The sequence below is a fragment of the Passer montanus genome, unplaced genomic scaffold (genome assembly GCF_014805655.1).
Source record: "Passer montanus isolate IOZ18808 unplaced genomic scaffold, ASM1480565v1 scaffold95, whole genome shotgun sequence".
NCBI classification, from domain to species: domain Eukaryota; kingdom Metazoa; phylum Chordata; class Aves; order Passeriformes; family Passeridae; genus Passer; species Passer montanus.
Genome location: NW_024374923.1, coordinates 1520554 through 1542561, shown reverse-complemented (window position 1 = coordinate 1542561; position 22008 = coordinate 1520554). Strand labels below are relative to the sequence as shown.

General features: G+C 40.5%; 2 protein-coding genes across 2 annotated transcripts in view; one reads left to right on the top strand and one right to left on the bottom strand.

The window, feature by feature from the left end:
* SCOC (short coiled-coil protein) overlaps positions 1-22008 on the top strand; it is a 702416-nt gene that overhangs the window by 192867 nt on the left and 487541 nt on the right. The gene's annotated exons all lie outside the window — the stretch shown is intronic.
* The window catches only part of RNF150 (ring finger protein 150), a 109118-nt gene that overhangs the window by 12625 nt on the left and 74485 nt on the right, over positions 1-22008 (bottom strand). Inside the window, exons 5-6 of the mRNA XM_039696128.1 lie at positions 18838-18934; positions 13065-13275 (exon numbers count right to left, since the gene is read on the bottom strand). Of these exons, the coding sequence (XP_039552062.1) occupies positions 13065-13275; positions 18838-18934 (308 nt within the window). The remainder of the gene's footprint in view (positions 1-13064; positions 13276-18837; positions 18935-22008) is intronic.

The following is a 22008-nucleotide window of genomic DNA, read 5'->3' as shown; positions in this document are numbered from 1 at the left end:
GGCTTCTTACAGTATCCATACACTTCCTCTTTTGAAGTCCCTAATTAAAAATTCTGCAAGGAATTCTTTAATATCCACTTTCACAGAATCCTTACAGAAGGAAGTTTTAATCCAAACACAAAACAGTGCACACTTAATTTCTAGGACCCCCTTTAAGGACACACTCTTGGTAAGTTCTTGTATCTGGTCCTCCCTCATACACACAGAGAAAGGACAGCTCTGACCTTTACTGACCAGTGGCAACACTTATGATGAGGTACTACCAACTTCTGGAGTTTTCAAAAGTGTCTCATTTAGACTAATTAATCTCAAATACTTCACTATTCTCAGGTTTTTTTTGTTTTTTTTTTTTTTTCCCCTCTGGAGCCTTATGTGATGATGTTTTAAAACAAGAGCGGGAAAAAGGGCAGACAAGTGTAGAAACCAGTTCAGTGTAACAGTACCTTTAACACAGGGAGTATTACTCTGTGCTTAAAGTGGAAGCTGTAAGAGACCTGCTCTGGAAGGGATGTCCTGGGTAGCTGAGTCTACTCTCCACAACTGTAATGGCTGCACGACACAGTCCCTTTCAGATTTGCTAGCAATTAGCATCATTCACTGCACCAGCTCCCCAGCCAGCTCATTCATCTCTGTGCCAGTGCAGAAGTGCAGATGGGTGGCAGCGAAAAGCCGTAATACCCAGTTTTCAAAAGAGCACTTCATGCAGCACCAAATCACAGAGATTTAATATTTTTTTCAACATCCGACAGTGACAGATGAGTTCAGCTGTGAACTCTCCTTTCCTTAAAAGCCTATCACAAGCCTATCAAACCTTGCAACACATTTTATATTCCAGTGTAATCATGCAGCTTTTGAACAGCTTTATCCCAGATCTGATCTTCCTGCAGCCTCCTCAATAGTTTCACTATCAATAACGTATCTACAGCTGTGGCCAGTTCTCTGACTGAGAAGGAAATCTGATCAAGACCCCCAACAGCAAAATGTGGACATTTACACCTAAAAGTTTGCAACTTCTCACTATTTGGATAGTCTGTGTACTGGGAAGGTCTTTTTTGTGCCACTGGGTCTGTGGGTCAGCCTTTTGCAGAGGGTGCAAATTACTCAGACTGCTGCTGGCATTTATGGATTGGCAGGTAGGAGATGACATTGTCAGCTGATAGGATCTATAGACCTCATATAAATGGGACAGAGTACTAGCAGGAAAATTAAAGTAGATTTCTGCAGTCTGAAACAGCTCATAGTTTCCATCAGGAACACCTCTACAGGGACTTCCTGAAAAGTTAAGCAAAACTGCCCAATTTAATTGGTCCATGTATAGTTGTTTTTATGAGAACCATGTCCCTTTTCATTAGTTTAGAAATAATAAAAAAAATCCCAAACAAACAAATTATGGCAAAACCTTTCCTTTTGGAAAAGTAAACCTTTTTAATGTCCTTTGCATCCTCTTTAGGTTGCTTTCATGGTTTACTTAGAGGATTAAGCAATATTTTTTATCTAATCAAAAGCATTTCACAGGAAAGAAAAATGAGCACATATAAACCACATCACAAGCACATAGGATGAGTATTAAAATATGACTAGGAGGTTGCAGAACCACTGTTCGTTTGGAACAGAGATGTCCAAAATGTTACTTGTGTCTTGTGGTAGGGCTAGTGTACCAAATAAAATTCTAACAAGCTAGTCTGAGTACATTAATGAACATTCAATGTACTCACAGAGAACACATGAGTACAGAACAACAATCAAGAAAAGCTCTCATAAAGGAAGAGGTCAGCTGTTTATCTTGTATGTTTGTTTTGGAAAATTTAAATCAGTTGATGCCAATCTCCTTTTAACTGGAACATTCCTCTGACAATCATGCAATAGCTCAACATTTGTTTTCCCATTAAAAATAAATCTGAAGTACCAGGCCTGCCAGTGCCAGTGTTACACTGAAATATTGTCTGAAAAAAATTTATGAAAATAGCTTCATGTAAAGAAGAAGAAAAAAAAAAATCTGCCTTTACAACAACTGAAACCAAACTGACAATATCAATTTAAAGAGTTCAAATTAATTTAATGTGAGTCTCCTCCTGAACCTGTGTCTCCTTCCTGTCTGCCTTCCTTTCTGTCCCAAATGAGCCCGTATTTAAAAGAACATAGCACAGTTTTTCTTGACCTGAGGTCTGAAAACAAGAGTTTTGTCTCTCCAGCCTAAAGAGTGCACACATGTTCCCTCCTCATTTACCTACCCCTCTTGCTTCTTCATTCATGGTTCACACAAGTAACGTGACAAAAAAGTGAGTTCCATTTACAGGATTTCAAAATGCTGGGTGTGACAAAACCCAGACAGGGACAACCAGGACAATAAGCAGAGAAACCAACATTGAAGAGGGAACTCAGTCTCACCCAGAGGCCACTAAAGCTGGCTAAAGGGCATCTGAGGACAACTTCTCATTTGCAAAGTGCCCTTGGAGCCTTGGGTCTGGCTGGTAGGAAATCCTGCAGGGACATCAACAGAAACTGGTTTTAGGTATATAAATCTAGGGGCATTTAGCATTTCCTTTCAAATAAGCCTCCAGTCCAAGTGTAATTTCAACTGAACAACTTCTGGCATCAGAAAATCCCCTCCAAAGCCCAGTTTTATCAGGGATGCTTGCTGAAATGCTCATGGGAACATGACAAAGGCCAAACCCAAGGCATCCATTTTCTGAGTTTCTTCTTGGAGCAGTGGATGGGAAAGGTCAATTTAAGTTTCAACAAATTGCATCTGGAATTTTCCTTGAAAATATGTTCATTAGGTCACTTGGCCGCCACCACTAGCATCAAGATCTCCCTAACGCTCTACATGTGAAACTCAAATTGAAACAGAATAACTTAAACCCACTGTTTCTCTGCATAAAAAAACCTTTGTCTCTGTTTCAATTTTTAAAGTTATTATACAGTCCTTTTCCTCTTTCTTTTATGTTCTGATCATTAACACTGCTTGGAGAGGCAAAAGAAAGAGTTGTTACCCTACATAATGATACCTCCCTAGAAAAATAAAAGTAACAAAACCACTTTTACCACCTGGAAACCAACCACGTAACTTCAAAAAATGTAAATGCATTTGCACTGTTCATTTTTATTTCTCTTTATTATACTACTGTAATGTTAGAGTCAAAACTCTGTGGCATTAAGTTCGGTTTTAACCCCTTTCGCCATTCCTTTTTTATTCAAGTTTTTGCACTTTCCACTCCTCTCATTGAAAAGTGGTCATGTTCAGGAGGTTCCCAGGCAGTCCCAGAACAAGTTAGACCCCAGGAGCCTTTAGAAAACACAAGATTAAAATATTGGTATATTTTATATCTGGTCTGGAAAAAGGGCTTTTAAAAGCTGAGTACCACTTTATAGTAAATTTTAAGTTTTTACAAGGGAAGTGGTCTTGTATCTTTCAGTCACAATCAAGCAAAAACTGAAGGATTAATTCAGGAATAAAAAAGAGACAGAAGGAATTACTGCAAACACATGCAATTGCTTCTGCCCTGTGGAATATACATTTATAGTAGTTTAACTTTTGAGGGTGAACAACTAAAACCACAACCTTTCTCCCAAAGCTTTCCTCCAAAACTGTTTCCTTGGAAGTGTGCTCTTAGGCTGCAGGCTTCTCCACAGCTGGAAGCATGTTCCATCTCCAACAACAGGTTGGTAAAGGGTCATTTTTCTAAACATCCTTCTTTAAGGCTATTTTAGTCTTATAGATTGACAGGTATTCATGCACAGAAAGATAATTTGGTGGTGCCTTTTAAAAATGTAATTACAGGGAAGTAATGAAGTTTAGCAACACCTTAGTTGAATTCAATATCCTGAGCACTTGGGGACAAAATCTGAAGTCAGGTTTCTCATGTATATGTGACACACCACATTTGGTGGCTGTCTCCCAAAAAAACCTTAGCAGCTGAAAACACTTTTATAATAACACTGTGTTATTTAATTACCTGAGCAAGGAACTGGCAGATTTTAAACCCCTTTTGTGTGATTTTTTCCCCCCACTGAGATGCTACAATTTAATAAATTTAGTAAAGCTATTTCAGCTAAGTGCTTTTCATATTCTGACTTTGCCAGTGGCCCTTCTTCTATACATTTTCTGTGTACTTGTCCTGTAGGAGCATTTTTTAAATTGTCTTATAGCACTATGCCACATAGAAAGCGGAAAAAATTCAGAAAGATCTCCAGGTAAGTTGTTTTGCACATTGTGTATATTAATTCATGGCTTAATTATTGCCACCCAACTGAGCCTATGTTCTTGCCTACTCCCTGAGTGCTTCAGATATGTTAACATGAGTTACAATGAAAAGAACAGTCAAAGGCAGTGGCACTTGCAAAAGACAGTCACAATAAAAAGCCAGTTTGGGTGGATATTCATTAATGCAACTCTGATGCTAGTGTGCACTGTTCTGAGTACAGCCTGAGTATATTCCCCAGGATATATTTATTTATCCCCAGGATATACTTACCCAGCCTTGCCACTGGAGTGCAAAGATGGCATCTAGCTGGGCAAGAATATATCCACATGGGTCCTATTTTCAGCACCCCTAAATGAGAGGGCTAATGCACCCCTCCCATTCCCAGCTCTCAGGCAGGAGAAAATCCTCTGACATGCATGCCAGAAGCTGGATATTTCCTCTTGGATATTGGGCTTGACCTGTTACCTTCTTCTCTCCCAGTCATTCCCATTTTCTATAAACACTCATAAGACAGTTTCTCCATCTGGCCTATCAGTCTCAAACCATCAGTTTTAACCACTTTCTTTACTTAGAATTGTCCACATCCAGAACAACAGAATGTCCAGGTATTAAGAATGTAATAAGTACTCTCATTTCTAGATGAAGTGGCCTGGTTACTGTTGCAACCCTGGAGGATCCCTGAAGCACTCTAATTTCTGCAGGGGTTGGAGAAAACTGATGAAAAAATGAGTAGGATTTCACTAATATTTCATAAGCAAATACCACTGATTTTTATTTTTTTTTTTTTTTTTGGCTGAAATTGTGGAGTGTTAGAGACTGTATGTGAAAGTTTGAGCTGTTGCCCCTACAGGACACTGGAGAAAATTTAGACCACAGCAGTTCTGGATGCTTCTTGCAGGCCAAACATCTCCTGCAAGACTGTTTTTCCGCCATACAAAAAACTATCACATAGTTACATGCACACTCCCCCCTCCCTTTCACTTGATCTCTTCTAACTCATGTTTTCTGAGAAATCAGAGGATTGCTGGTTACAACACAAGAAATACAGGTGTAAGCATGCACATGATCCTTTAAATTCTTATGAGAAACCAGTCAGCATCCCTGAGCAAATGATTCTCTTGTATGTTCACAGGCTCACAGCCTGGATGAATAAGGTGAAAAACATTATGTACCAATGACTGGAAATATTTTATCAGCAGAGCTCTTGCCTGACTTCTTTCATTTGAGTTACCCTCACTATGGAGTACTAAGGCGAACAGACACTCGTGAAGCAATGCAGCCAGAACAAAATACATGCAAGCAGAATTGAGAGCAACTGCTGTAGAAATGACTTTCTGAGTACCTTCTGCACCACAGCCTCCTGTTTTTACCCTCCAAGAGGCACAGCTGCCTTTTCATTGTCCTTCTTTTCCCACTAAATTTACAAGACCTGTTTGCTTGCTGTGATCTGCTCTGGGAGGAACCTGTGAGGTTTCTGGAAGTGGGCCCATATCTGTGTGTGCACTGAGTGATTCAGCACAGCCTGACCCCAGCAAGGCTTTCTGAGGTCTGCACAGTATAGGTGAGCACTACTTTTGCCTTGCCTATCTGGAATGACAGCAGCAACCAGAGGCACACTGGAATCCTCCCCTTCTTCTGCCTGCCTTACTGTAGAACCACTGCTCTGCCATACTTCTTATTTCTTATTTTCAGGTGCTGATCCAAGCTGGATCCTTGAGTCTCCCATTTGGTTTCATTTCTGAATTGATAAGAAAAACATTCAGAATCAGAGTAGCACATTGTATCTTAAACAGCACTTCCTGATGATTTCAGTGGAGGCTTTTGCATAAAAACTGATGAGACTAAAAACTCCACAGACAGTTCAAGCGTAAATAATCAAGTCAATTGCATGCAAGATACTGAAAATCTCTTGCAAGGAAAGGCTTTTATTGTCACGTATAAATAAAAGAGATTAGCTAGTATGAAGTCATCTGGTCTCTTTGCAGTTCAGATTTGTATTTTGCTCTACATTGTCAATTTTGCTTTAAAAGCTTTCTTGTTTAGTGTTTTACTCAGATACTTGCTAAAGACAGTGAATACAGAGAAAGATACAAACTATGTTATCATTGGTGCCAGTCCTCAGGTCCCCTTTTCCCCTGCACACGTGCAATGCACATTCAGAGCAATTGGGAATGATACATCTAAGGACACACTTGTGCACCAACACAGTGTGGTACCTGGACCCTGATTGCACACCAGGAGCTGACCAAAGTTACTCTAGCTCCCTCCTCCTCCTCCTCATCTGGGCAGGAAGAAAATACAACAAAAGTCAAGTGGGTCGAGCTGAGGATAGGGAGAGATCACTCACCAATTACCATCAGGCACAAAAGGGACTTGACTTGGGGGAAAAATAATGAATCTAATTTATTACCAATCAAATCAGAGCAGGATAAGGAGAAATAAATCTTAAAACACCTTCTCTCAACTCCTGCCTTCTTTCTGGGCTTAACTTCACTCCCAAATTCACTGCCTGTTTTCCCCCTAGCAGCAGAGGGGAGTGGGGGTTGTGGTCAGTTCATCACATTTCCTCTGTCTCTCCTTCCTTGTCAGGGAGAGGACTCCTCATACTCTTCCCCTGCTTCAACATGGGGACACTCCCATAGGAGACAGGCCTCCAAACTTCTCTAATGTAAGCCCTTTCCACAGGCACAGTTCTTCACTAACTGCACCAGCATGGGTCCCTTCACAGGGTGCAGTCCTGAAAATACAGGCTGCTCCAGCACCCTGGAGCTAGCTGGCACTGACTCCACTAGACAACTAGGAAGTCTCCAGCAGCTTCTGATAGAAGCTACCCTGCTACCAAAACCTTCTCAAGCAAGCCAAATACCTACAGTCTTTACAGGAGCACTTTTTCTTCCTTAGTTTCATTGTCATAGAGAATAAATCCCTTATGGCTCTTGCATTCACTGAACATTAATAAAGTGCTTATTTACTCAGATATGAGCATTCAAATGAGATTTGAAGCTTCATTCTTTCTTTGCCTAGTTGTTCATTATGATTTTTGAGCAAAATAGACAGCTGTGTAGCGTCCATTTGTGATGGAGATACTGTGCTGGCTTTTGGGAATAGTGTGGTGAAAGCTGGCTTCTATGTCCCTCTGTTCTCTTGTGCTCCACATTTCTTTCTTCCTGTTATACTGGCAAAACAACTTCTGGATCAGAAAATTCATCCAATTGAAACAAAACCACCAGGAAGAAATTGGTTGGCTTCTGGACTGGGCTTCCAAGGCAGCTACACAACATAAAAGCAACATGGAGGCAGGAATGTAATTTAAGACAGACAGAGGCAAGCCAGGGACTGTCACAGACTTCAAATGTACAGGCAGAGTTAAAAATGGAGGTTCCACTACTGAAAGTGAACACTTTCTTCTATATCTCTTCCTAAACTTAAATGTTAAGCAATCTTCATGGCATCTGCAGTCTTTTTGGGACCCTAGGTTAGTCCAGACTGCTGTGAGTGCTTACCATGCACTCTGAATGAGCCATATCACAGCTCAGTGGGGACAAGGGACCTTATTGAGCTGATGTCTTCGTCCTTGCTCTGTACACAGCGTCAATGGACACAGATGTGAAACAGAAAACAAACAAATAAATTAGAATTTAAATTTCCTCCTTGATTCACAGCAGTTTTGTACATCCCTTTTTGCAATTTTCTCTGCAGAAACACTTTCAGTTTCACTTCTCAACATATGGAAAGAAGGAACAGTTTTATAACAGAAAAACTTCCCTGTCCCTTCAGAGTCTGGCAGGAGTCTCGTAGGTGTATATGATAATCCAGAGAACATTTTTAGTACCAGCTATGTTTTACTTGGTGACTCTTTCAAACCATCAGTGCTATGTTGGCATCAGTGTTGGTCCCAAAACAATCTAGGAACTCAGCTCATTGGAAGTTTTGGTCTGTGACAATTATTTAGTGCAATATCCCCACAAGATTTTAGTAGAACCACCAGGATTTATGTCACATGCCAGGCACAAGGGGCCCAATCTGCTCAGTCTTTAACTAGGTCCCATCGGTATTCTCTCTCTGGGACAGTATTAGGACTTGTTAATGCAAGTGTTAATAACTTGCTGCACTAACTAGTGTCTAGGGAGTTTTTCCACATTTTCCTCCCCCTTTACATTCCACCTATAAAACCCTACTATTCATAGCAAGGAGGAACAGTCAAATGGTTACAAGACAACAGTGGATCAGATTCTTATCATGCACTTTCATCCTCTTCCAAAGGCTGACTATTCTTCAGAAAGATATTTTAGACATACACAGATCAAAATAATTACCTGAAAAGTTATATTAATAGACTTAATGAAGAGCTATCAGAAGAGATTTGAAAGGGTCCTAACAGTCACGATGAGCTGTACATTGGCAGGGTATTATGGAAAGAACAAAATGAGAGGCAGAAAATGAACTACTGATATTGTCTAGACTGCCCACACTGTAGTACAGTGTGCCAAACTCTGTGGACTTTGCAGGTGATATGACACCTTGGGGGAAAGTTTGTGGTTTTTCACACTAAAAGTCCTGCTCATGTGTGCAGTAGAATTATTTATGGATCTCCCTCCATCTACAGAGCTAGTACTAATGGGATTTCTGAGGCCCTGTGCGGCGGGATGAGATGGAACATGCTGAATGGATGAATGGAGCATAAAAGCTTGTCTAAGTTGAAAAATGGGAAGTATTTATGAAGAGATAAACTTTACTGGCAAAGACAGTGCACATTATTTACTGCAGAAATTAGTAATTGCTTGAAAGAGATAAATGACCATGGATGCTATAAAAGAATAAAATCCAGTAACTACTTTTCACCTGCCACTGTCACCATACCTTTAGAATATCTAGATGCTACTTTCTTGGCAAACTACCTTTTTAAACCATATTATTCAATCCCAGCTGAGTCTGACCCAAAGAATATTGCAATGGTCTCCTCAAATCTTAAATCCACCCTCTGAAGCTGGTGTAGCCAGAGCTCCTTCAAGTTCAGATCTTAGCCAAGTCCAGCTTACACTCATATCATATGTAGAGCAGGAAATTCCACCTGCACTGAGATTTCCAAAAATGTTAGCATTTTGCAAAACTCACTACTAAAAATTAGGCACCGCAGATTTCTCTGACACATTATTGTTGAAAAAGATCCTTAGGTTGTCATCTGTCATATGCTCTGGAGAGCTGAAAAAATCAGAGCAGTAAAGTCAGCTGAGATGAACTCTTACATATGTCACACTATTTTCCCCCACCCACTCTCCCCCCCTTTTTAAAAAAAAACTCCAGTTTTTCATTTTTTCCATCAATACTTTTTCAGCAACCTGTTACAGAAATAACAACATGCTATCCCAGGATCCTACACAATATTCCACCACAGAAGGCAAACAGTCACTAAGACTAAATACTGAAGAGACTTTGGGCTGTGGATATGCACAAGAGACTTGATGGAGGCTTGGATCTTGCTAAAAGGCAGACGAGAGAAAATGCTGGCCCATTTTTAAGTGCTCAGTGCTACTAAAAAGGAGATTCTTGGTTTAGCAAGGAACCCTAGGGCTTAGTCCCATCCAGATGTTCACAGTACACTACATTTCTGAGGGTCCCACAGATACCAGGAGCATGGGGAGCAAAAAGGGAGGGAGAGAAAGCAAGATGTCTGCTGAGCATACACACAGAAATAAGAAGAAAAGCACTGGTTGAGTTCCAGAAATTAAAATCTGGCCCCACTGAAGTAGGCAGGAGATTTACCACCATGGAGACAGAATTTTACCCAATGTGAACAGTATTTTGGAAATACCCTCCCTCCAGACACACTGTGGGAGGTCTTCTGGTTCTGAATAATCACTGGAAACACAGGAAGGGAAATTAAACCCAAACCAAGACAACAATACCAGAACTATTAATCAACAGACAAAAAAGAATGTAACAACAATATGAAGTCAAAAGTGTTGCAGAAGTGGGTGGAAAGAAGGTGGCAAGTCCTTTACCTCCTGGACCACTGAACTTTGTGAGGAACAAGGCAAGATGCAAGGCCTTGTGGTGCTGGGTGCAGGAGGCCACGTCAAGGCTGCACTAGAGTCTTGGAGTCTGCACAGATTCAATAACAAGGAGGAAAAAACTTGTAATGCCGATTCAGCCTTGGAGTAGGTTTGCATCAGTAATGCTATATTAAGAGGCCAGAACCTAGCAACTTCAGCAAAGATTCCTAGGAGCAATCAATGTCATCACTTACAAATTCCCAGGCAGGCTAGTTCACAGAAAGGGCAAGCTCAGCAAGCTCTGTGGTTGCGTAACAGAGCATTCTGGATATGAGAAATACAATAAACAGGCACAATGCCTATAAAGGTCCATCTACTCTGACAGCTATGACCCAGTTATTTAGCCTACAGTTGCCCCCTGATGTAGTTAGCATTTGGATTCATACCACAACCATATATAAGGTCCTGGATGTTCCCCTTTCATTGCCTTAAGAGTGCAGATTGCCTACAATGCCAAGTTCTACCATTCAGGCTGCCTGAACTCTCCAAATTCACATGAGGCAACTAGAGAGCCAAATTCCCATAACTGCTGGAACTGTCCCCCTAACCCTAACCAAAGACCTCTTCTTTGCTGCAGCTCAGCTGCAAAAAGTGACTAAGTGACTTTTCTGGGAACTACTGCAAAATGTACCATGCTGGATGTGGTGATGACAGCAGGGGAACTTGCTCATCCATCACTGACAAATATTCAAGTACTACATTGCCCTTTAGATGAGAAATTCAGATGAAGATTCATGTCTACACATCAATGATGAATGAATGACAGCAGCTAACTAAGCATTAAACCAGATTTCCCTGAGTGACTGTGTGACAACGACAGCAAAGGCAGGCATATATTTGCTTTTGGAAGGTCCCAAGGTGCTTTGAGCTTTCCTCAGGCCTTCTTTCCTCTCAAAGCCACTGGAAAGGGCTGCTTCCTCACCCACACCTCTGACAGTGTGAGGTTTACAACCTTCATAGAGCTTGGCCAGTTTTCTCTCCCTGCTCTCTTCTCTTGCTCTCTCTCATATAACCAGGAAAAAACTCTTTTCACAGTCCTTCCCCGGGGCCTGGCCAGTCTCTTCAGGTGATGATGATCTCCTGATGCTCCATAGTTGGCCGTCTGTGTACCTGGTCTTGATGTAAGTTCCTTGTTTGTGGGCTCTGCTGCCAGCCCTCAGGATTGTCCAGTCTTCGGATCTATTGTCCAATATTATCAAAGGTAAAGGGGAAAATGGAGGGTAAGGTGGAAAACAAAGGGCACCAAGGCAAAATCAAACATCTTCGCAGCCTTGCAGAATTCTGCTGGCTCTGAGAAGGTTTTTCACCTTAACTTAGCTGGCAACTTGGAAAATGAATTGAAAATGTGTTTGGTCCTTCTGCAATCTCTTGAAACAAATCTGGAGGGAAGAATGTGCCTGGAGAGTTACCAAGCTCTTGTGCTTCCTGGCAGCCTCAACACCATTGTTACTCCTGCTGAGAAACCAGAAGAGCTGCTTCTCAGCCTGAGAAGATCCTGGGATGAAAAGCACAGACTGCTCTCATGCTGGGCTTGGGACCAGGCTGCTGGCTTTTCCCAGCATGTGTCATACAGCTGTGTGGGTAAGGGGCACGCCACAGCCCTCCTTCCCAGCCTTAACAGTGTGAATCTTGCAGAGAACTGTGGAGCATGGACCATTATCCATGAGAGGATCTACTGGCTGCTGGAGTGCTAAAGGGCAGAGCAGAGACCAGCATTTAGCCCAGTCTTTATTACACTGTGATGCCATCTTTCCTTTGCTTTTAAAATCAGCCTTAAATGCATTTCAATACAATTATTGGAAGCAACAAAATCCCATCTTGTTCTGAACATCTCTTGCCAACACTCAAGGAGAGTTGAGAAAACTGAATGCCCCAAGCTGGCAGCTGGCCATGGAAGAGGGCTGGGATTATAACCTTGCTGCTCACCCCTTGTTGGATCCAGAACTTAGACCATAACAGGACCAAACCTGAAACCTGAAATCCACAAAACAGAATGTAAAAATCTGGGTCACCTGTATCTAAGGTCACAAGTCCAGTCTTTCTAGAAGTTATTTTCACTTCCATGACACTGGCATGACCACATGAGAGAAAATGGGATTATCAAGTCTCTCCACAGAGTAGGAAGAGTAATGTAAAATAATTTCAGCCTAGTGCCATCTCCTGAATTTACATATGATATTATTACTTACCTTCCTTTTCATGGCCAGGACCATAGCAGTACCTAGAAACCACTGAAAATGTGTATTTTTTCCAGAACCTACACAAAACTGTATTTTATCACATTCCTCTACCTCTCTTCAAGTATATCTAGTGATTTTCTATAATAGTCTTGTCAGTACACCAACTGGTATCAAATAGATAGGTATTTTCTACTGATCTGCTATTTTGCCTAAAATTGAGAATTTTAGACTAGCACAGTCCTCACTCAAAACAGCTGACAACATTTCTTTTAAAGAGTCAGAAGCAACTTTTCAACAGAGAACATAATTTTTAGGAATAGAGAGACATGCAGACATTTTGAGAATTACTTGTTCAAATACATGTAAAATTCTCCTTTTGTTATTGTACAAATCATTAGTGTTGTTTAACTCACTCAGGCTTTCAAGTACAGGAACTCTGACCATCAGTCCAGTATAGCAGAACACATGATAATTAAATTTCCTTACCCTGTAGATTCCTGCTGGGCTTAAAATAAGGCCATTGCTCCAATGAGAAGCCCTCAAAGGCTGCTCACTAGAGACGGGTTTGTGGTTGGGGTTTCTACACATTTATTTCAGTGCAAATCCTGCCAGAAATTGGAACTTACTGCTTGTTGTGAAGTTACTCTCGCCAGCCTGAGGAAAGGAGTCTACGTCCTGGATGACTTGCAGCGCTCCCACGGTCCGGGCTGGGGGATCCAGGGCCACAGAGCTTTCATTCACGGTAATGTCACTGGCTCCTGTGATCTGGTTCGTCGGTGGTCCTCCTATGGATGCTTCCAAGTCTGGAGGTATATCATCCATGCAATCTGCATTTGGCTAATGGGAAGAAAAAGGAGAAAAACGAGCTCTTACCTGATAAAAAGATTCAATTTACTTCTTACCTCTTCATCAGATTTTTTGGCTTTATTTTAGTATTGAAAATGAAAATATATAATGAATAAACACAGAGTTTGTCTTCATGTACTTAATACAATCTGTTGGAAGAGAGACCCAAAGTATGCCATGGAAACTGTGTCACCTACAATTGCTAAACATTCTTCTTTATGCTTTTAAAATGGTTAGGGAATGTGCACATTTAAAAAAGTAACTCACTTATTGGTATGATCTGCTCAATAGAGGCAGATTGCTGAATCACACCACAAATGTAAACAGAGACAGGAGCTGAAGGGGACCGATTGTATTTAACATTTATTATTTTTTTCAAATATACATTTTACAGAGCCAGTATCTGAGCTTACAGGAATAAGAATTCAATAGGAAGTGCCTGTGGGTGCATCTATGTGTGTGGTGCAAAACTAGAAGCTAAAACTGTTTATAACACAAGTTTCTAAACATCAAAAGATGTTTGCTAATACTGTATTTCCTACAAAACACAATTATGAGAAAAGAAACAAGCAGACAAGAATGGGAAACTGAAGAGCATTTTTTGATTCACAGTCTTTCTTGCTACGTGAAGCAAGACCAGTGCTCAGAGTGACAAAGCATGACTGAGCTGCAATATGTGGTGCCTTGTTAAGCTAGGAAACATTAATTTAAGTTGTTCCCATTTATCTTTATTCTCCAGGAATCAGACAGCTAGTCTGGATCCGTCACTTAGGTTTCCTCTAACTTCAGGGGTTTGAGACATTTTTGCTGCGTGATTTATCCCCTAACCCTAGGTATGAATTGCTCCCTCTGCTCAGCACTAAGCAGAAACAGGGCTTAAGCTGCTAGACTGGAAACCCAACATTCAAATGGTCAGTGTCAGAGGAGCTGTACTTTATTTGGTGGATCTGATTTTTTTCCTATGCTTAGTTGTCTCACATGCCAAGGCACTTTGGAAAATCTCACTATCTGTTTATCTCCAACAGCAGGCACCAAGAAACTAAGCAAAATATGATACAGCAAAGGCTTAAAGAGAGATTTAACATTAAGCACAAGAGAAATCCCTTTGAATTCAAGTACAGAAGGTTACCATATGTTTACTTTTTTTTCCCTCCCCAGAATCAGGAACTTAGCATGTTTTCTTTTTTCCACACATTCCCTGTTTGATTGTTGTCACCTCTTAAGTATTTTTTTCACAAGTGTTCCTAATGAAAAAGGCAATTTAAGCAGTCTCGGATCCACAAACTGAAGTTTGGAATGAAAACTAGAATTGTTGTTGTCTGGCTCCAGTCTAACCCACAAGCAGCAAGAATGCCCCAGATTTGGGATAAAAAAGGCACATTCAACTATACCAGGTATTAGTGAAACTTATTGAATCTGTATTTTTCCAAGTGAAGTACCAATCACTTATCTGTAGGACAGGGACCCAAAATTATTCCAAAATTATTCCTTATCACTCTTTCCCCCTCTCTTAGCTATTATAAAACAATGTTTTCAGAATATAATTTAAAATTTAATTTACTTTTGATGACAGTGTATATTAAAAACAACCTATTTTTCTTTCTCCTATAGGAAAAATAATTTCCATTTTTCAGGGGACCAGATGTCTGTCCTTTGCTCTGATTCCAGTTATTCCTAGAATGGGGCTTTATCACAAACTTTTAAACCTTTTGAAGAGGGGATTATAATTGAAAGTCAACATTAAAGATGCAAAAATAATATTGCTTGATGTAATTAATCTCTTTACTCCTGAATAATTTTAATTGAAAAAAATACCCAAAACTAAGAGCATGCTGTAAAACTATTTATATTAAACACTGATCAGAAAAAACCAAAAAAACAAAACCCCAAACCATTATGGCTTTGGCTGCCAGAGTGACCCAGATACAGTTGCTAAGTTTAATTAAATTGGTTTCACTTGTTTCCTGCATGTAAGTGCTTTGAGAGCACAATTCCACTAAAGTCAAGGGAAAGCTTTGTATTGACTTCAGAGGGTTTGGCTAAGGCTCTTAGTGAATAGCTTCAAGTCATACAATCTGCTGCCAAAAATGCAGCTGACTGCATATCCAGCAGATGTTTGCAGGAAAGGGGAAGAAGCAGAGGGAAACTACTTCATGTGGTATGATTGTCCCAATAGCAAGGTAGCTCTTTGAAAGTGAAAGACACTTTCACTAATAATCCTTTTCAAATATTGCAGGTGTAGTCTGAGCTGGATTTTCCAGCAAAGAGTGGAAAAGGTCAGGCCAACCATTTGCTGGTAGATAGTTAATAATCTTCTGGAGCTGCAGGGTGCTGTGGAAAAAAGTGGAGCTGTTGGGGTGCTCAGTGACTGTGAAGATGAGTGCAGGAGTTTTGGTGCCTCATGGCTGCCTGGGGAATCTGAACTTAGGGTAGATAATATTTGAAGTTTCTATTACAAAGCAAATGCAGAATTTAGTGGTGAATTGAATTGAAACATTTAGATATTTTGGGTTTAACCAATCCTTTCCTAGAAAATCCAATGTCTTCCTGCTAAATGAAGTACACTATATCCACAGACAAGCAAGCCAGGTCTTTAATAACAACCAAGGACAAACATGCAGCTGGCAGGGAAAAAAAACCCCATAGCCTGTCTATGGTAAGATTTCCTCATTCATCCCATTGTAAAAGCCTCCAAAAAGGCTTTGGCAAATTTGCACCCAAGTCTCCCATCAGAGCTTGATGCCTGCCTAAGGCTTTTTTTCTTCTTTATGAGTGGAAATTTCAGCTAAGAGGGCTCAGCAAGACTCAGGAATGTGGTTAGGGAATGATATTTTGCTTTATCCACTCTACAGAAATGTTTGCCACCTCTCACAGAGAAGCCTTTAGAACTTTACGGGTTCTTTGAGGGCAATATCTTTTCCCACAGCAGCCTATGGACATCTGGCTAAGTGATGAGTCTCTAAAAACGCCAATTCATGTGTGTTGGTGGCTTTTTGGTTTACGGGAACACCAGAAAGCACACCTTAGGAATGATGCCCACCCTGGGCTGTCCTCAGCTGGTGCTGGGCAGTGAGAATGATGAGGACAACATGATTTCTGTGCAGGTAGAAAACAGGTCCTGAGAGCTGAGCAGGAGCTCAAAAGGACACAGGCTGGGCAGGAGTGGTTATGCAGAGGAGAAGCAGGAGAGAGCATAAGGTAGGAAAGGAACGAACAGGAGTTGAGGTATATTTCAGAAAGAGAAGGTAGAAAAAAGAGAGGAAGAGGAGCAACTGATAGCAGTATAGGAATTTTTAACCCCCAAGTTACCAGATGCTCTTATACCTCCACTTTCTTTGCTGTAAACCAGAGGAAACCTGACACAGAGGCTACCATTTACTCCAATTTCCCATGGACAGCAGCTCCTACTGGAAGTCACTTTGAGGGACAAGACTCTCCCTTCATGAACATATCCAATGATCCATGTATGCCAATATGCTTCCTCCAAGAGATGAATAGGGCTGTTTTCAGCTTGTTGTATGAGAATAACCTACAGGAAATTTTTACAGAAATTCATACAAAAAATCCCCTAAAAAAAACTTTGCTAATGGAACATTAACATCACATCCAAGTGCTTTATTTTTAGTATTAAGACAGACCAACACTACAGCTGATTTGGAAATCTTAATTTGAACCAGTTGTTCACGTAGGTTACAGCAGCATCTTTAATTACATGCTCAGTACAATTATTTCCAAAGAAGCTCCATGCATAAAGCTCTCAGTGAGGAGAGTGAGCTAGATCCCTGTTCTGCTGTACTGTACAGCAGAGGAAAGAGAGCTATGAGAAGGGAAACAGTGGTTGAGGAAATGGTGTTTCAATTATTCCTGGCAATTAGGTACTTCTACACCTGCCACTAGAGCTGTTCATAGGCAATGAAATCGAGCCATGTAAACCAAAACTTCTACACATGGCCTCTGGGCATGTTTTTTATTCCACTAGCTGTGCCCAGCCTCAAACAGCCTGTGGACATGCTTAGCCTTCAGCAGCAGCCAGTAAAGCCAGTGAGAGCCGTGTTCTGGATGTAAATTCCAACAGCACTAAACTTTCTGGGAAACCTTTAACATCTCACTGCAGGCCCAGAAAGCATTGCTCTGGTTTGCCTATATGCCCTGATTACAAAGCTCTGGACAATGTGCTCTGGACAAAGAGCACATTAATGACAAATTTGGACAAAAATGTGAACGGGCCAGTGTGAGAGCAGAAATGGTATGGTGCTGTCAGATGCACAGGGAAGCCATGGAACAATACACTGGGTAGGGAGAAGAGGTGTCAGAGCCCTGTGTAACTGCTCATAGCAGGCCTGTGAGCTGAGATAGAACCTGAGGAAATATTTCTGTATTTAAGCCTAGGTGCAGAGATGCTGAATGGCAGAGCTAGCCTTTGTCTGGGCTTTTGATCTTAAGCCCCGATTTAACAGTTGCACCACCTCTAAATATATTTAAGACAATATACACATTTAGCAGAAAAACTAGCCAAACTGTTTTGATGAATTACCCTAGCTACAATGCCCTCCTTCTTTTTCTACTTTGCATGTTTTCAGTTTGGATTTTATCATATTAGGTTTATTAACATATCTGCCTGCAACCTGCTTCCTCGTCTCCATGAAACTGATTTCTCTGAGAATGGCTATACCAGCTCCCCAACAACTATTTTACTTTATATAGCTCTTTCAAATGTGAACTGGTGCATCACTGGCTGAAACTCAGGGGGCTATTTACAGCACCTGGTAATGCATCAACTGGAGGTGTTTCAGTATTGAACTTCACAAGCCTTGCACAGTGAAGGACAGTGACTCACTCCTTCCTAGTGAAGCCTCTAAGCTTGGTGATAGCTCCAGTTGGGAAAGTGTATGGCAGACAGGACATACACCAGCAGAACACAAACATGTGACTTAGATCAATTACTTTGGCAGTTTCTAACCACATTTGAATGTTCCAAATAACAAAGAGCTTAACAATTTCTTGTATGTCATGTGCTCCACCACATGCTTAGTAACTGGGAAAAAGGGCCCTTAACTGGAATTAGGAGTACAGACCTTGCTTCAGATAGACTTTAAGAGAAATTTGACAGAAAAAGGACTTGCTTCCCCAGAATGAGCAATTTGTTGTCCTTGATGAGTATAGCAGAGAAAATTTCACTTGCAGAATTTCTGCTTTAAGATTCGAACCGAGAGCATGATTAAAAAAATAAATCCAGTCCTGAAAGCTATGTGAAAGAGTCTATAAATCCATCAAAACACCAGTGAACAATCTTCTGCTTCACCAAGCAGGCAGCCACAGACACAGAAATCCCAAAAAACACTCATACACACACACTCTTCCTTGCTAATACTAGTGGAGTGCAGGACAGAGGTAGAATCAGACATTTCCAATTGTACTTCCCTTAATAAATCAATTAATTATTCAATCATATGGCAAAAAGAGTGAGATGGGAACAGACAGGCAAAGGCTAGGGATATACTCAGGTGGCTGGTGTTTCCCCTCTGCCCTGATGGGCTGCTCTGCAGTGCTTACCGGAATCCCTAGAGCTTTTAGAATATTCATTTTACACATCGGGCAGGTACGATGGTCTAGCAGCCAGGGGTCTACACAGGACTTGTGGAAAAGATGCCTGCAATGAAAACCAGGATATCTTAATTCATATGCACCACAGCACAATTTACCATTTAGTACCAGATGATTCTTGAGCTTGAATTCTTTCAAGCAAGATTATTTCAACTGGTGCAGTTTGTGACCTCTTCAAGGACTGTAGAACGAGGTCCTATGCACATAAGGCTAAAATGATTCCTGCAGCAACTGAAGCACATGTGCACATTTCAATGTGTTTGGAATAGAAGACGCACATAATTAAGAAACTTACAGAAGATACACAAAATGCATCAGCAAACCCGATATTCTTTTAATGTTAAAGGTTGCCAGCAAACAAAAGCTGCTTGCTGGAAAAGGTAAAAATAATGCTAGTTTTTCTTAATAGTTCTACAGACAAACCTGACAAATTACACATAATTTAAATGTGAAGCCATTGAGGGTCTAGTATTTTCAGGACAGAGGCATAAAGAAATAAATTTCATTTGAAAAAAACCCCAACTTTCCATTTAAACAGAAAAACCAGTACAATGTTTTTATAAATATTCTCTCTGCTCTTCCCTGCTCTTTAGAAGCTGCCCATCAGAGAGAGCTCCTACACAGTTCCCTGAAGGAATTGCTGTTAATCCTGTTTTGAGTCTGAGGTGACCACCAAGCAGCTACCTGAGCCCTGTAGCTGCTGGGCACCACTTTTCCTAGACATTATTCAGGTGGAGCATCTGAAAGTTTCTTGTTTAGGTTTGCCTTTAACAAACTGATATTGACAGTAGAGATATTCAGTGTGTGTACCTGACTGGCAGACTGTATCCTCTCTTGAGAGCATATTCTTCTACTAGGAATACAAGAAAACACCTTCACCTCAGGGGTGGTCAGGGATTGGAACAGGCTGCCCAAGGAAGTGTTATCTGGAGGTATTTTATCGGTGTGGATGTGGCACTTCAGGACATGCTTTAGTGGTGGGCTTGGCAGTGCTGGGTCTATTGTTGGACTTGAAATACCTAAATATCTGTATGATCCAAAGGCTCAGCCTGGAGCAGGACACATACCAGTCTCTACAAGGAAATGCAATCTCTGAGAAAGCCAGAGTCACCTAATGTACCAAAGTAACTCTAAATATTTAACTGCTACTTATTCAGCTGAATGGGCCAGCAGATGTGTCACTACATGGTCCTGCGCTTTGTGTCACTTTATACAACTATGGCAAAGGGCAAACATATTCTTGGAAGTTCAGACCAGTCTAATTATATCAGCTGGCTGGGGTATCAAACCTCATTTGATCCTGTATGTCAATATGATTAATCAAATGAAGCATTGTGATATTTGAAGTTTAAGCCACTACTTTACTAAGGCTACTGAAGTCCACAGCTGTACTTCCAAACACAACCTGACCTAATGGATAACAACAAATGAACCAGATTTTGGTCTCTGTCCTGCTTAACATTTTCTTCCTTCTATCTTAGGAAGGGCATGTTCAGCACATTACCAGAAAAGCATTCTAAATAGGTGAAAACATAAAGATACAGTTCTTAGGCATCTGTAATTTTACATTTAGAAGTCTAACCAACAGATTTTCTTGAGTTTGTTAGGTCAATGTTAATTCATTATGTCATACCTTTCAGTTACATGAAATAATAAAGAAACTGTTGTTAGTGATTGGTGTTCTTTAATTATATAATCAAATTCATAAATATGCTTACTGGCAAACATCAGAAGCACATTTGTGCCAAAATAATCAGTCCATTTACAAAACCTGAGATATTTATTAATCTCTCAGAAAACAAAACAGATTTCCAAAATCTGTTTTGAATAAAAAATACATAGTTTCCACCAAGACATTTTACCAGAGACCAGAAAATTCCCTTTTGTTTTCATTTCCAGCTTTGAAAGCCTCAGTCAAACCGGGGTTCATATAAGAGAATTTCATGGTGTTTGTTGAGCATCAAAAGCTTGGAACACTTTCATGCCTTAAGACTTTAAAATCTGAAGTTCACTGTTCCTAAAGTTGGCTTCAAAAACAATATTCTAAAATAAATCCAAGTAATTTAAAAACATGACAGATCTTGTCACTTTGCACATCTCAATACTAATTTAGCACAGTGCATTATGACTCCATTAATTTCAGATTTAATATGTACTACAGAGGGAACTTGATTATTTGACAAAAATTCACAGAATAATGGAATGCCACTGAATATCAGATGAAGATTTGCCTTTTAAAATTTTTGTACTGCATTATACAATTAGAGTTCTTATAATGTCTCTTTTGAACATGTAAACATTTGTGCAGAAAAGCAAGGGGGCAGGCTTTGCAGATTTGGATTTGAAAGTTTATTAGGTACAGCACTATGCACATGCTTATGGCATTCAACAGATTGTCATTTGTTTTATGTTCCAAATTCAAGCAAAAGAAGGGTCAGCATAAAGTAAAATGAGAGCAACTGCAGTATTTCACTGTCCCATGGTAAGACAAAGATGTAAAAAGATCAACAACAACAGAAATCCCTCCCTTTGCAGCTCTGACTGATGCAAGTTTTAAATGGAAGGAGAGGATAGAGCCATCATGGGTGATTTCAGAAGTAATGACCCATACACGAAGACAGTAAGAGATGTTTCAAACTCGGGCTCAGGACATAGCTTTGACAATCAAAGTCAAAGCTAGAAAAAAACACAGGTTTTTTTGCTATTGTGTGCAACCACATTCATTGCAAAATGATGTTGATATTGATTTGAAAATTTTGCAAAAGAACTGCAATTGATGAGTTGACAGAGAGGAAGGTGAGATGTTGTCCCAACCTCATACAAAGGGAAAGGAAACAACTGTTCATCTCCCCCAGGGATAAGAAGCACAATGAAGTTGTTTAAACTGTAGCAAGTGAGATCCAGGTTACACAATAAGAAAGGCTTCACCACAGTCAAGGTAATGAAGCACTGCAATAAATTATCAGGGGGGTTGCTTTCTTCATCCTGGGAGACAGCATAGTGTGTTGGAAAAAGCTGCCAAGAACGACATGTGCGTGCCAGAGCCCCTGTGCTGTTCCAGAGGTGCTGGCCTCCTGGGATCCCTCCTGCGCTGCACTCTCCTGTGGCTGCACATGGCTG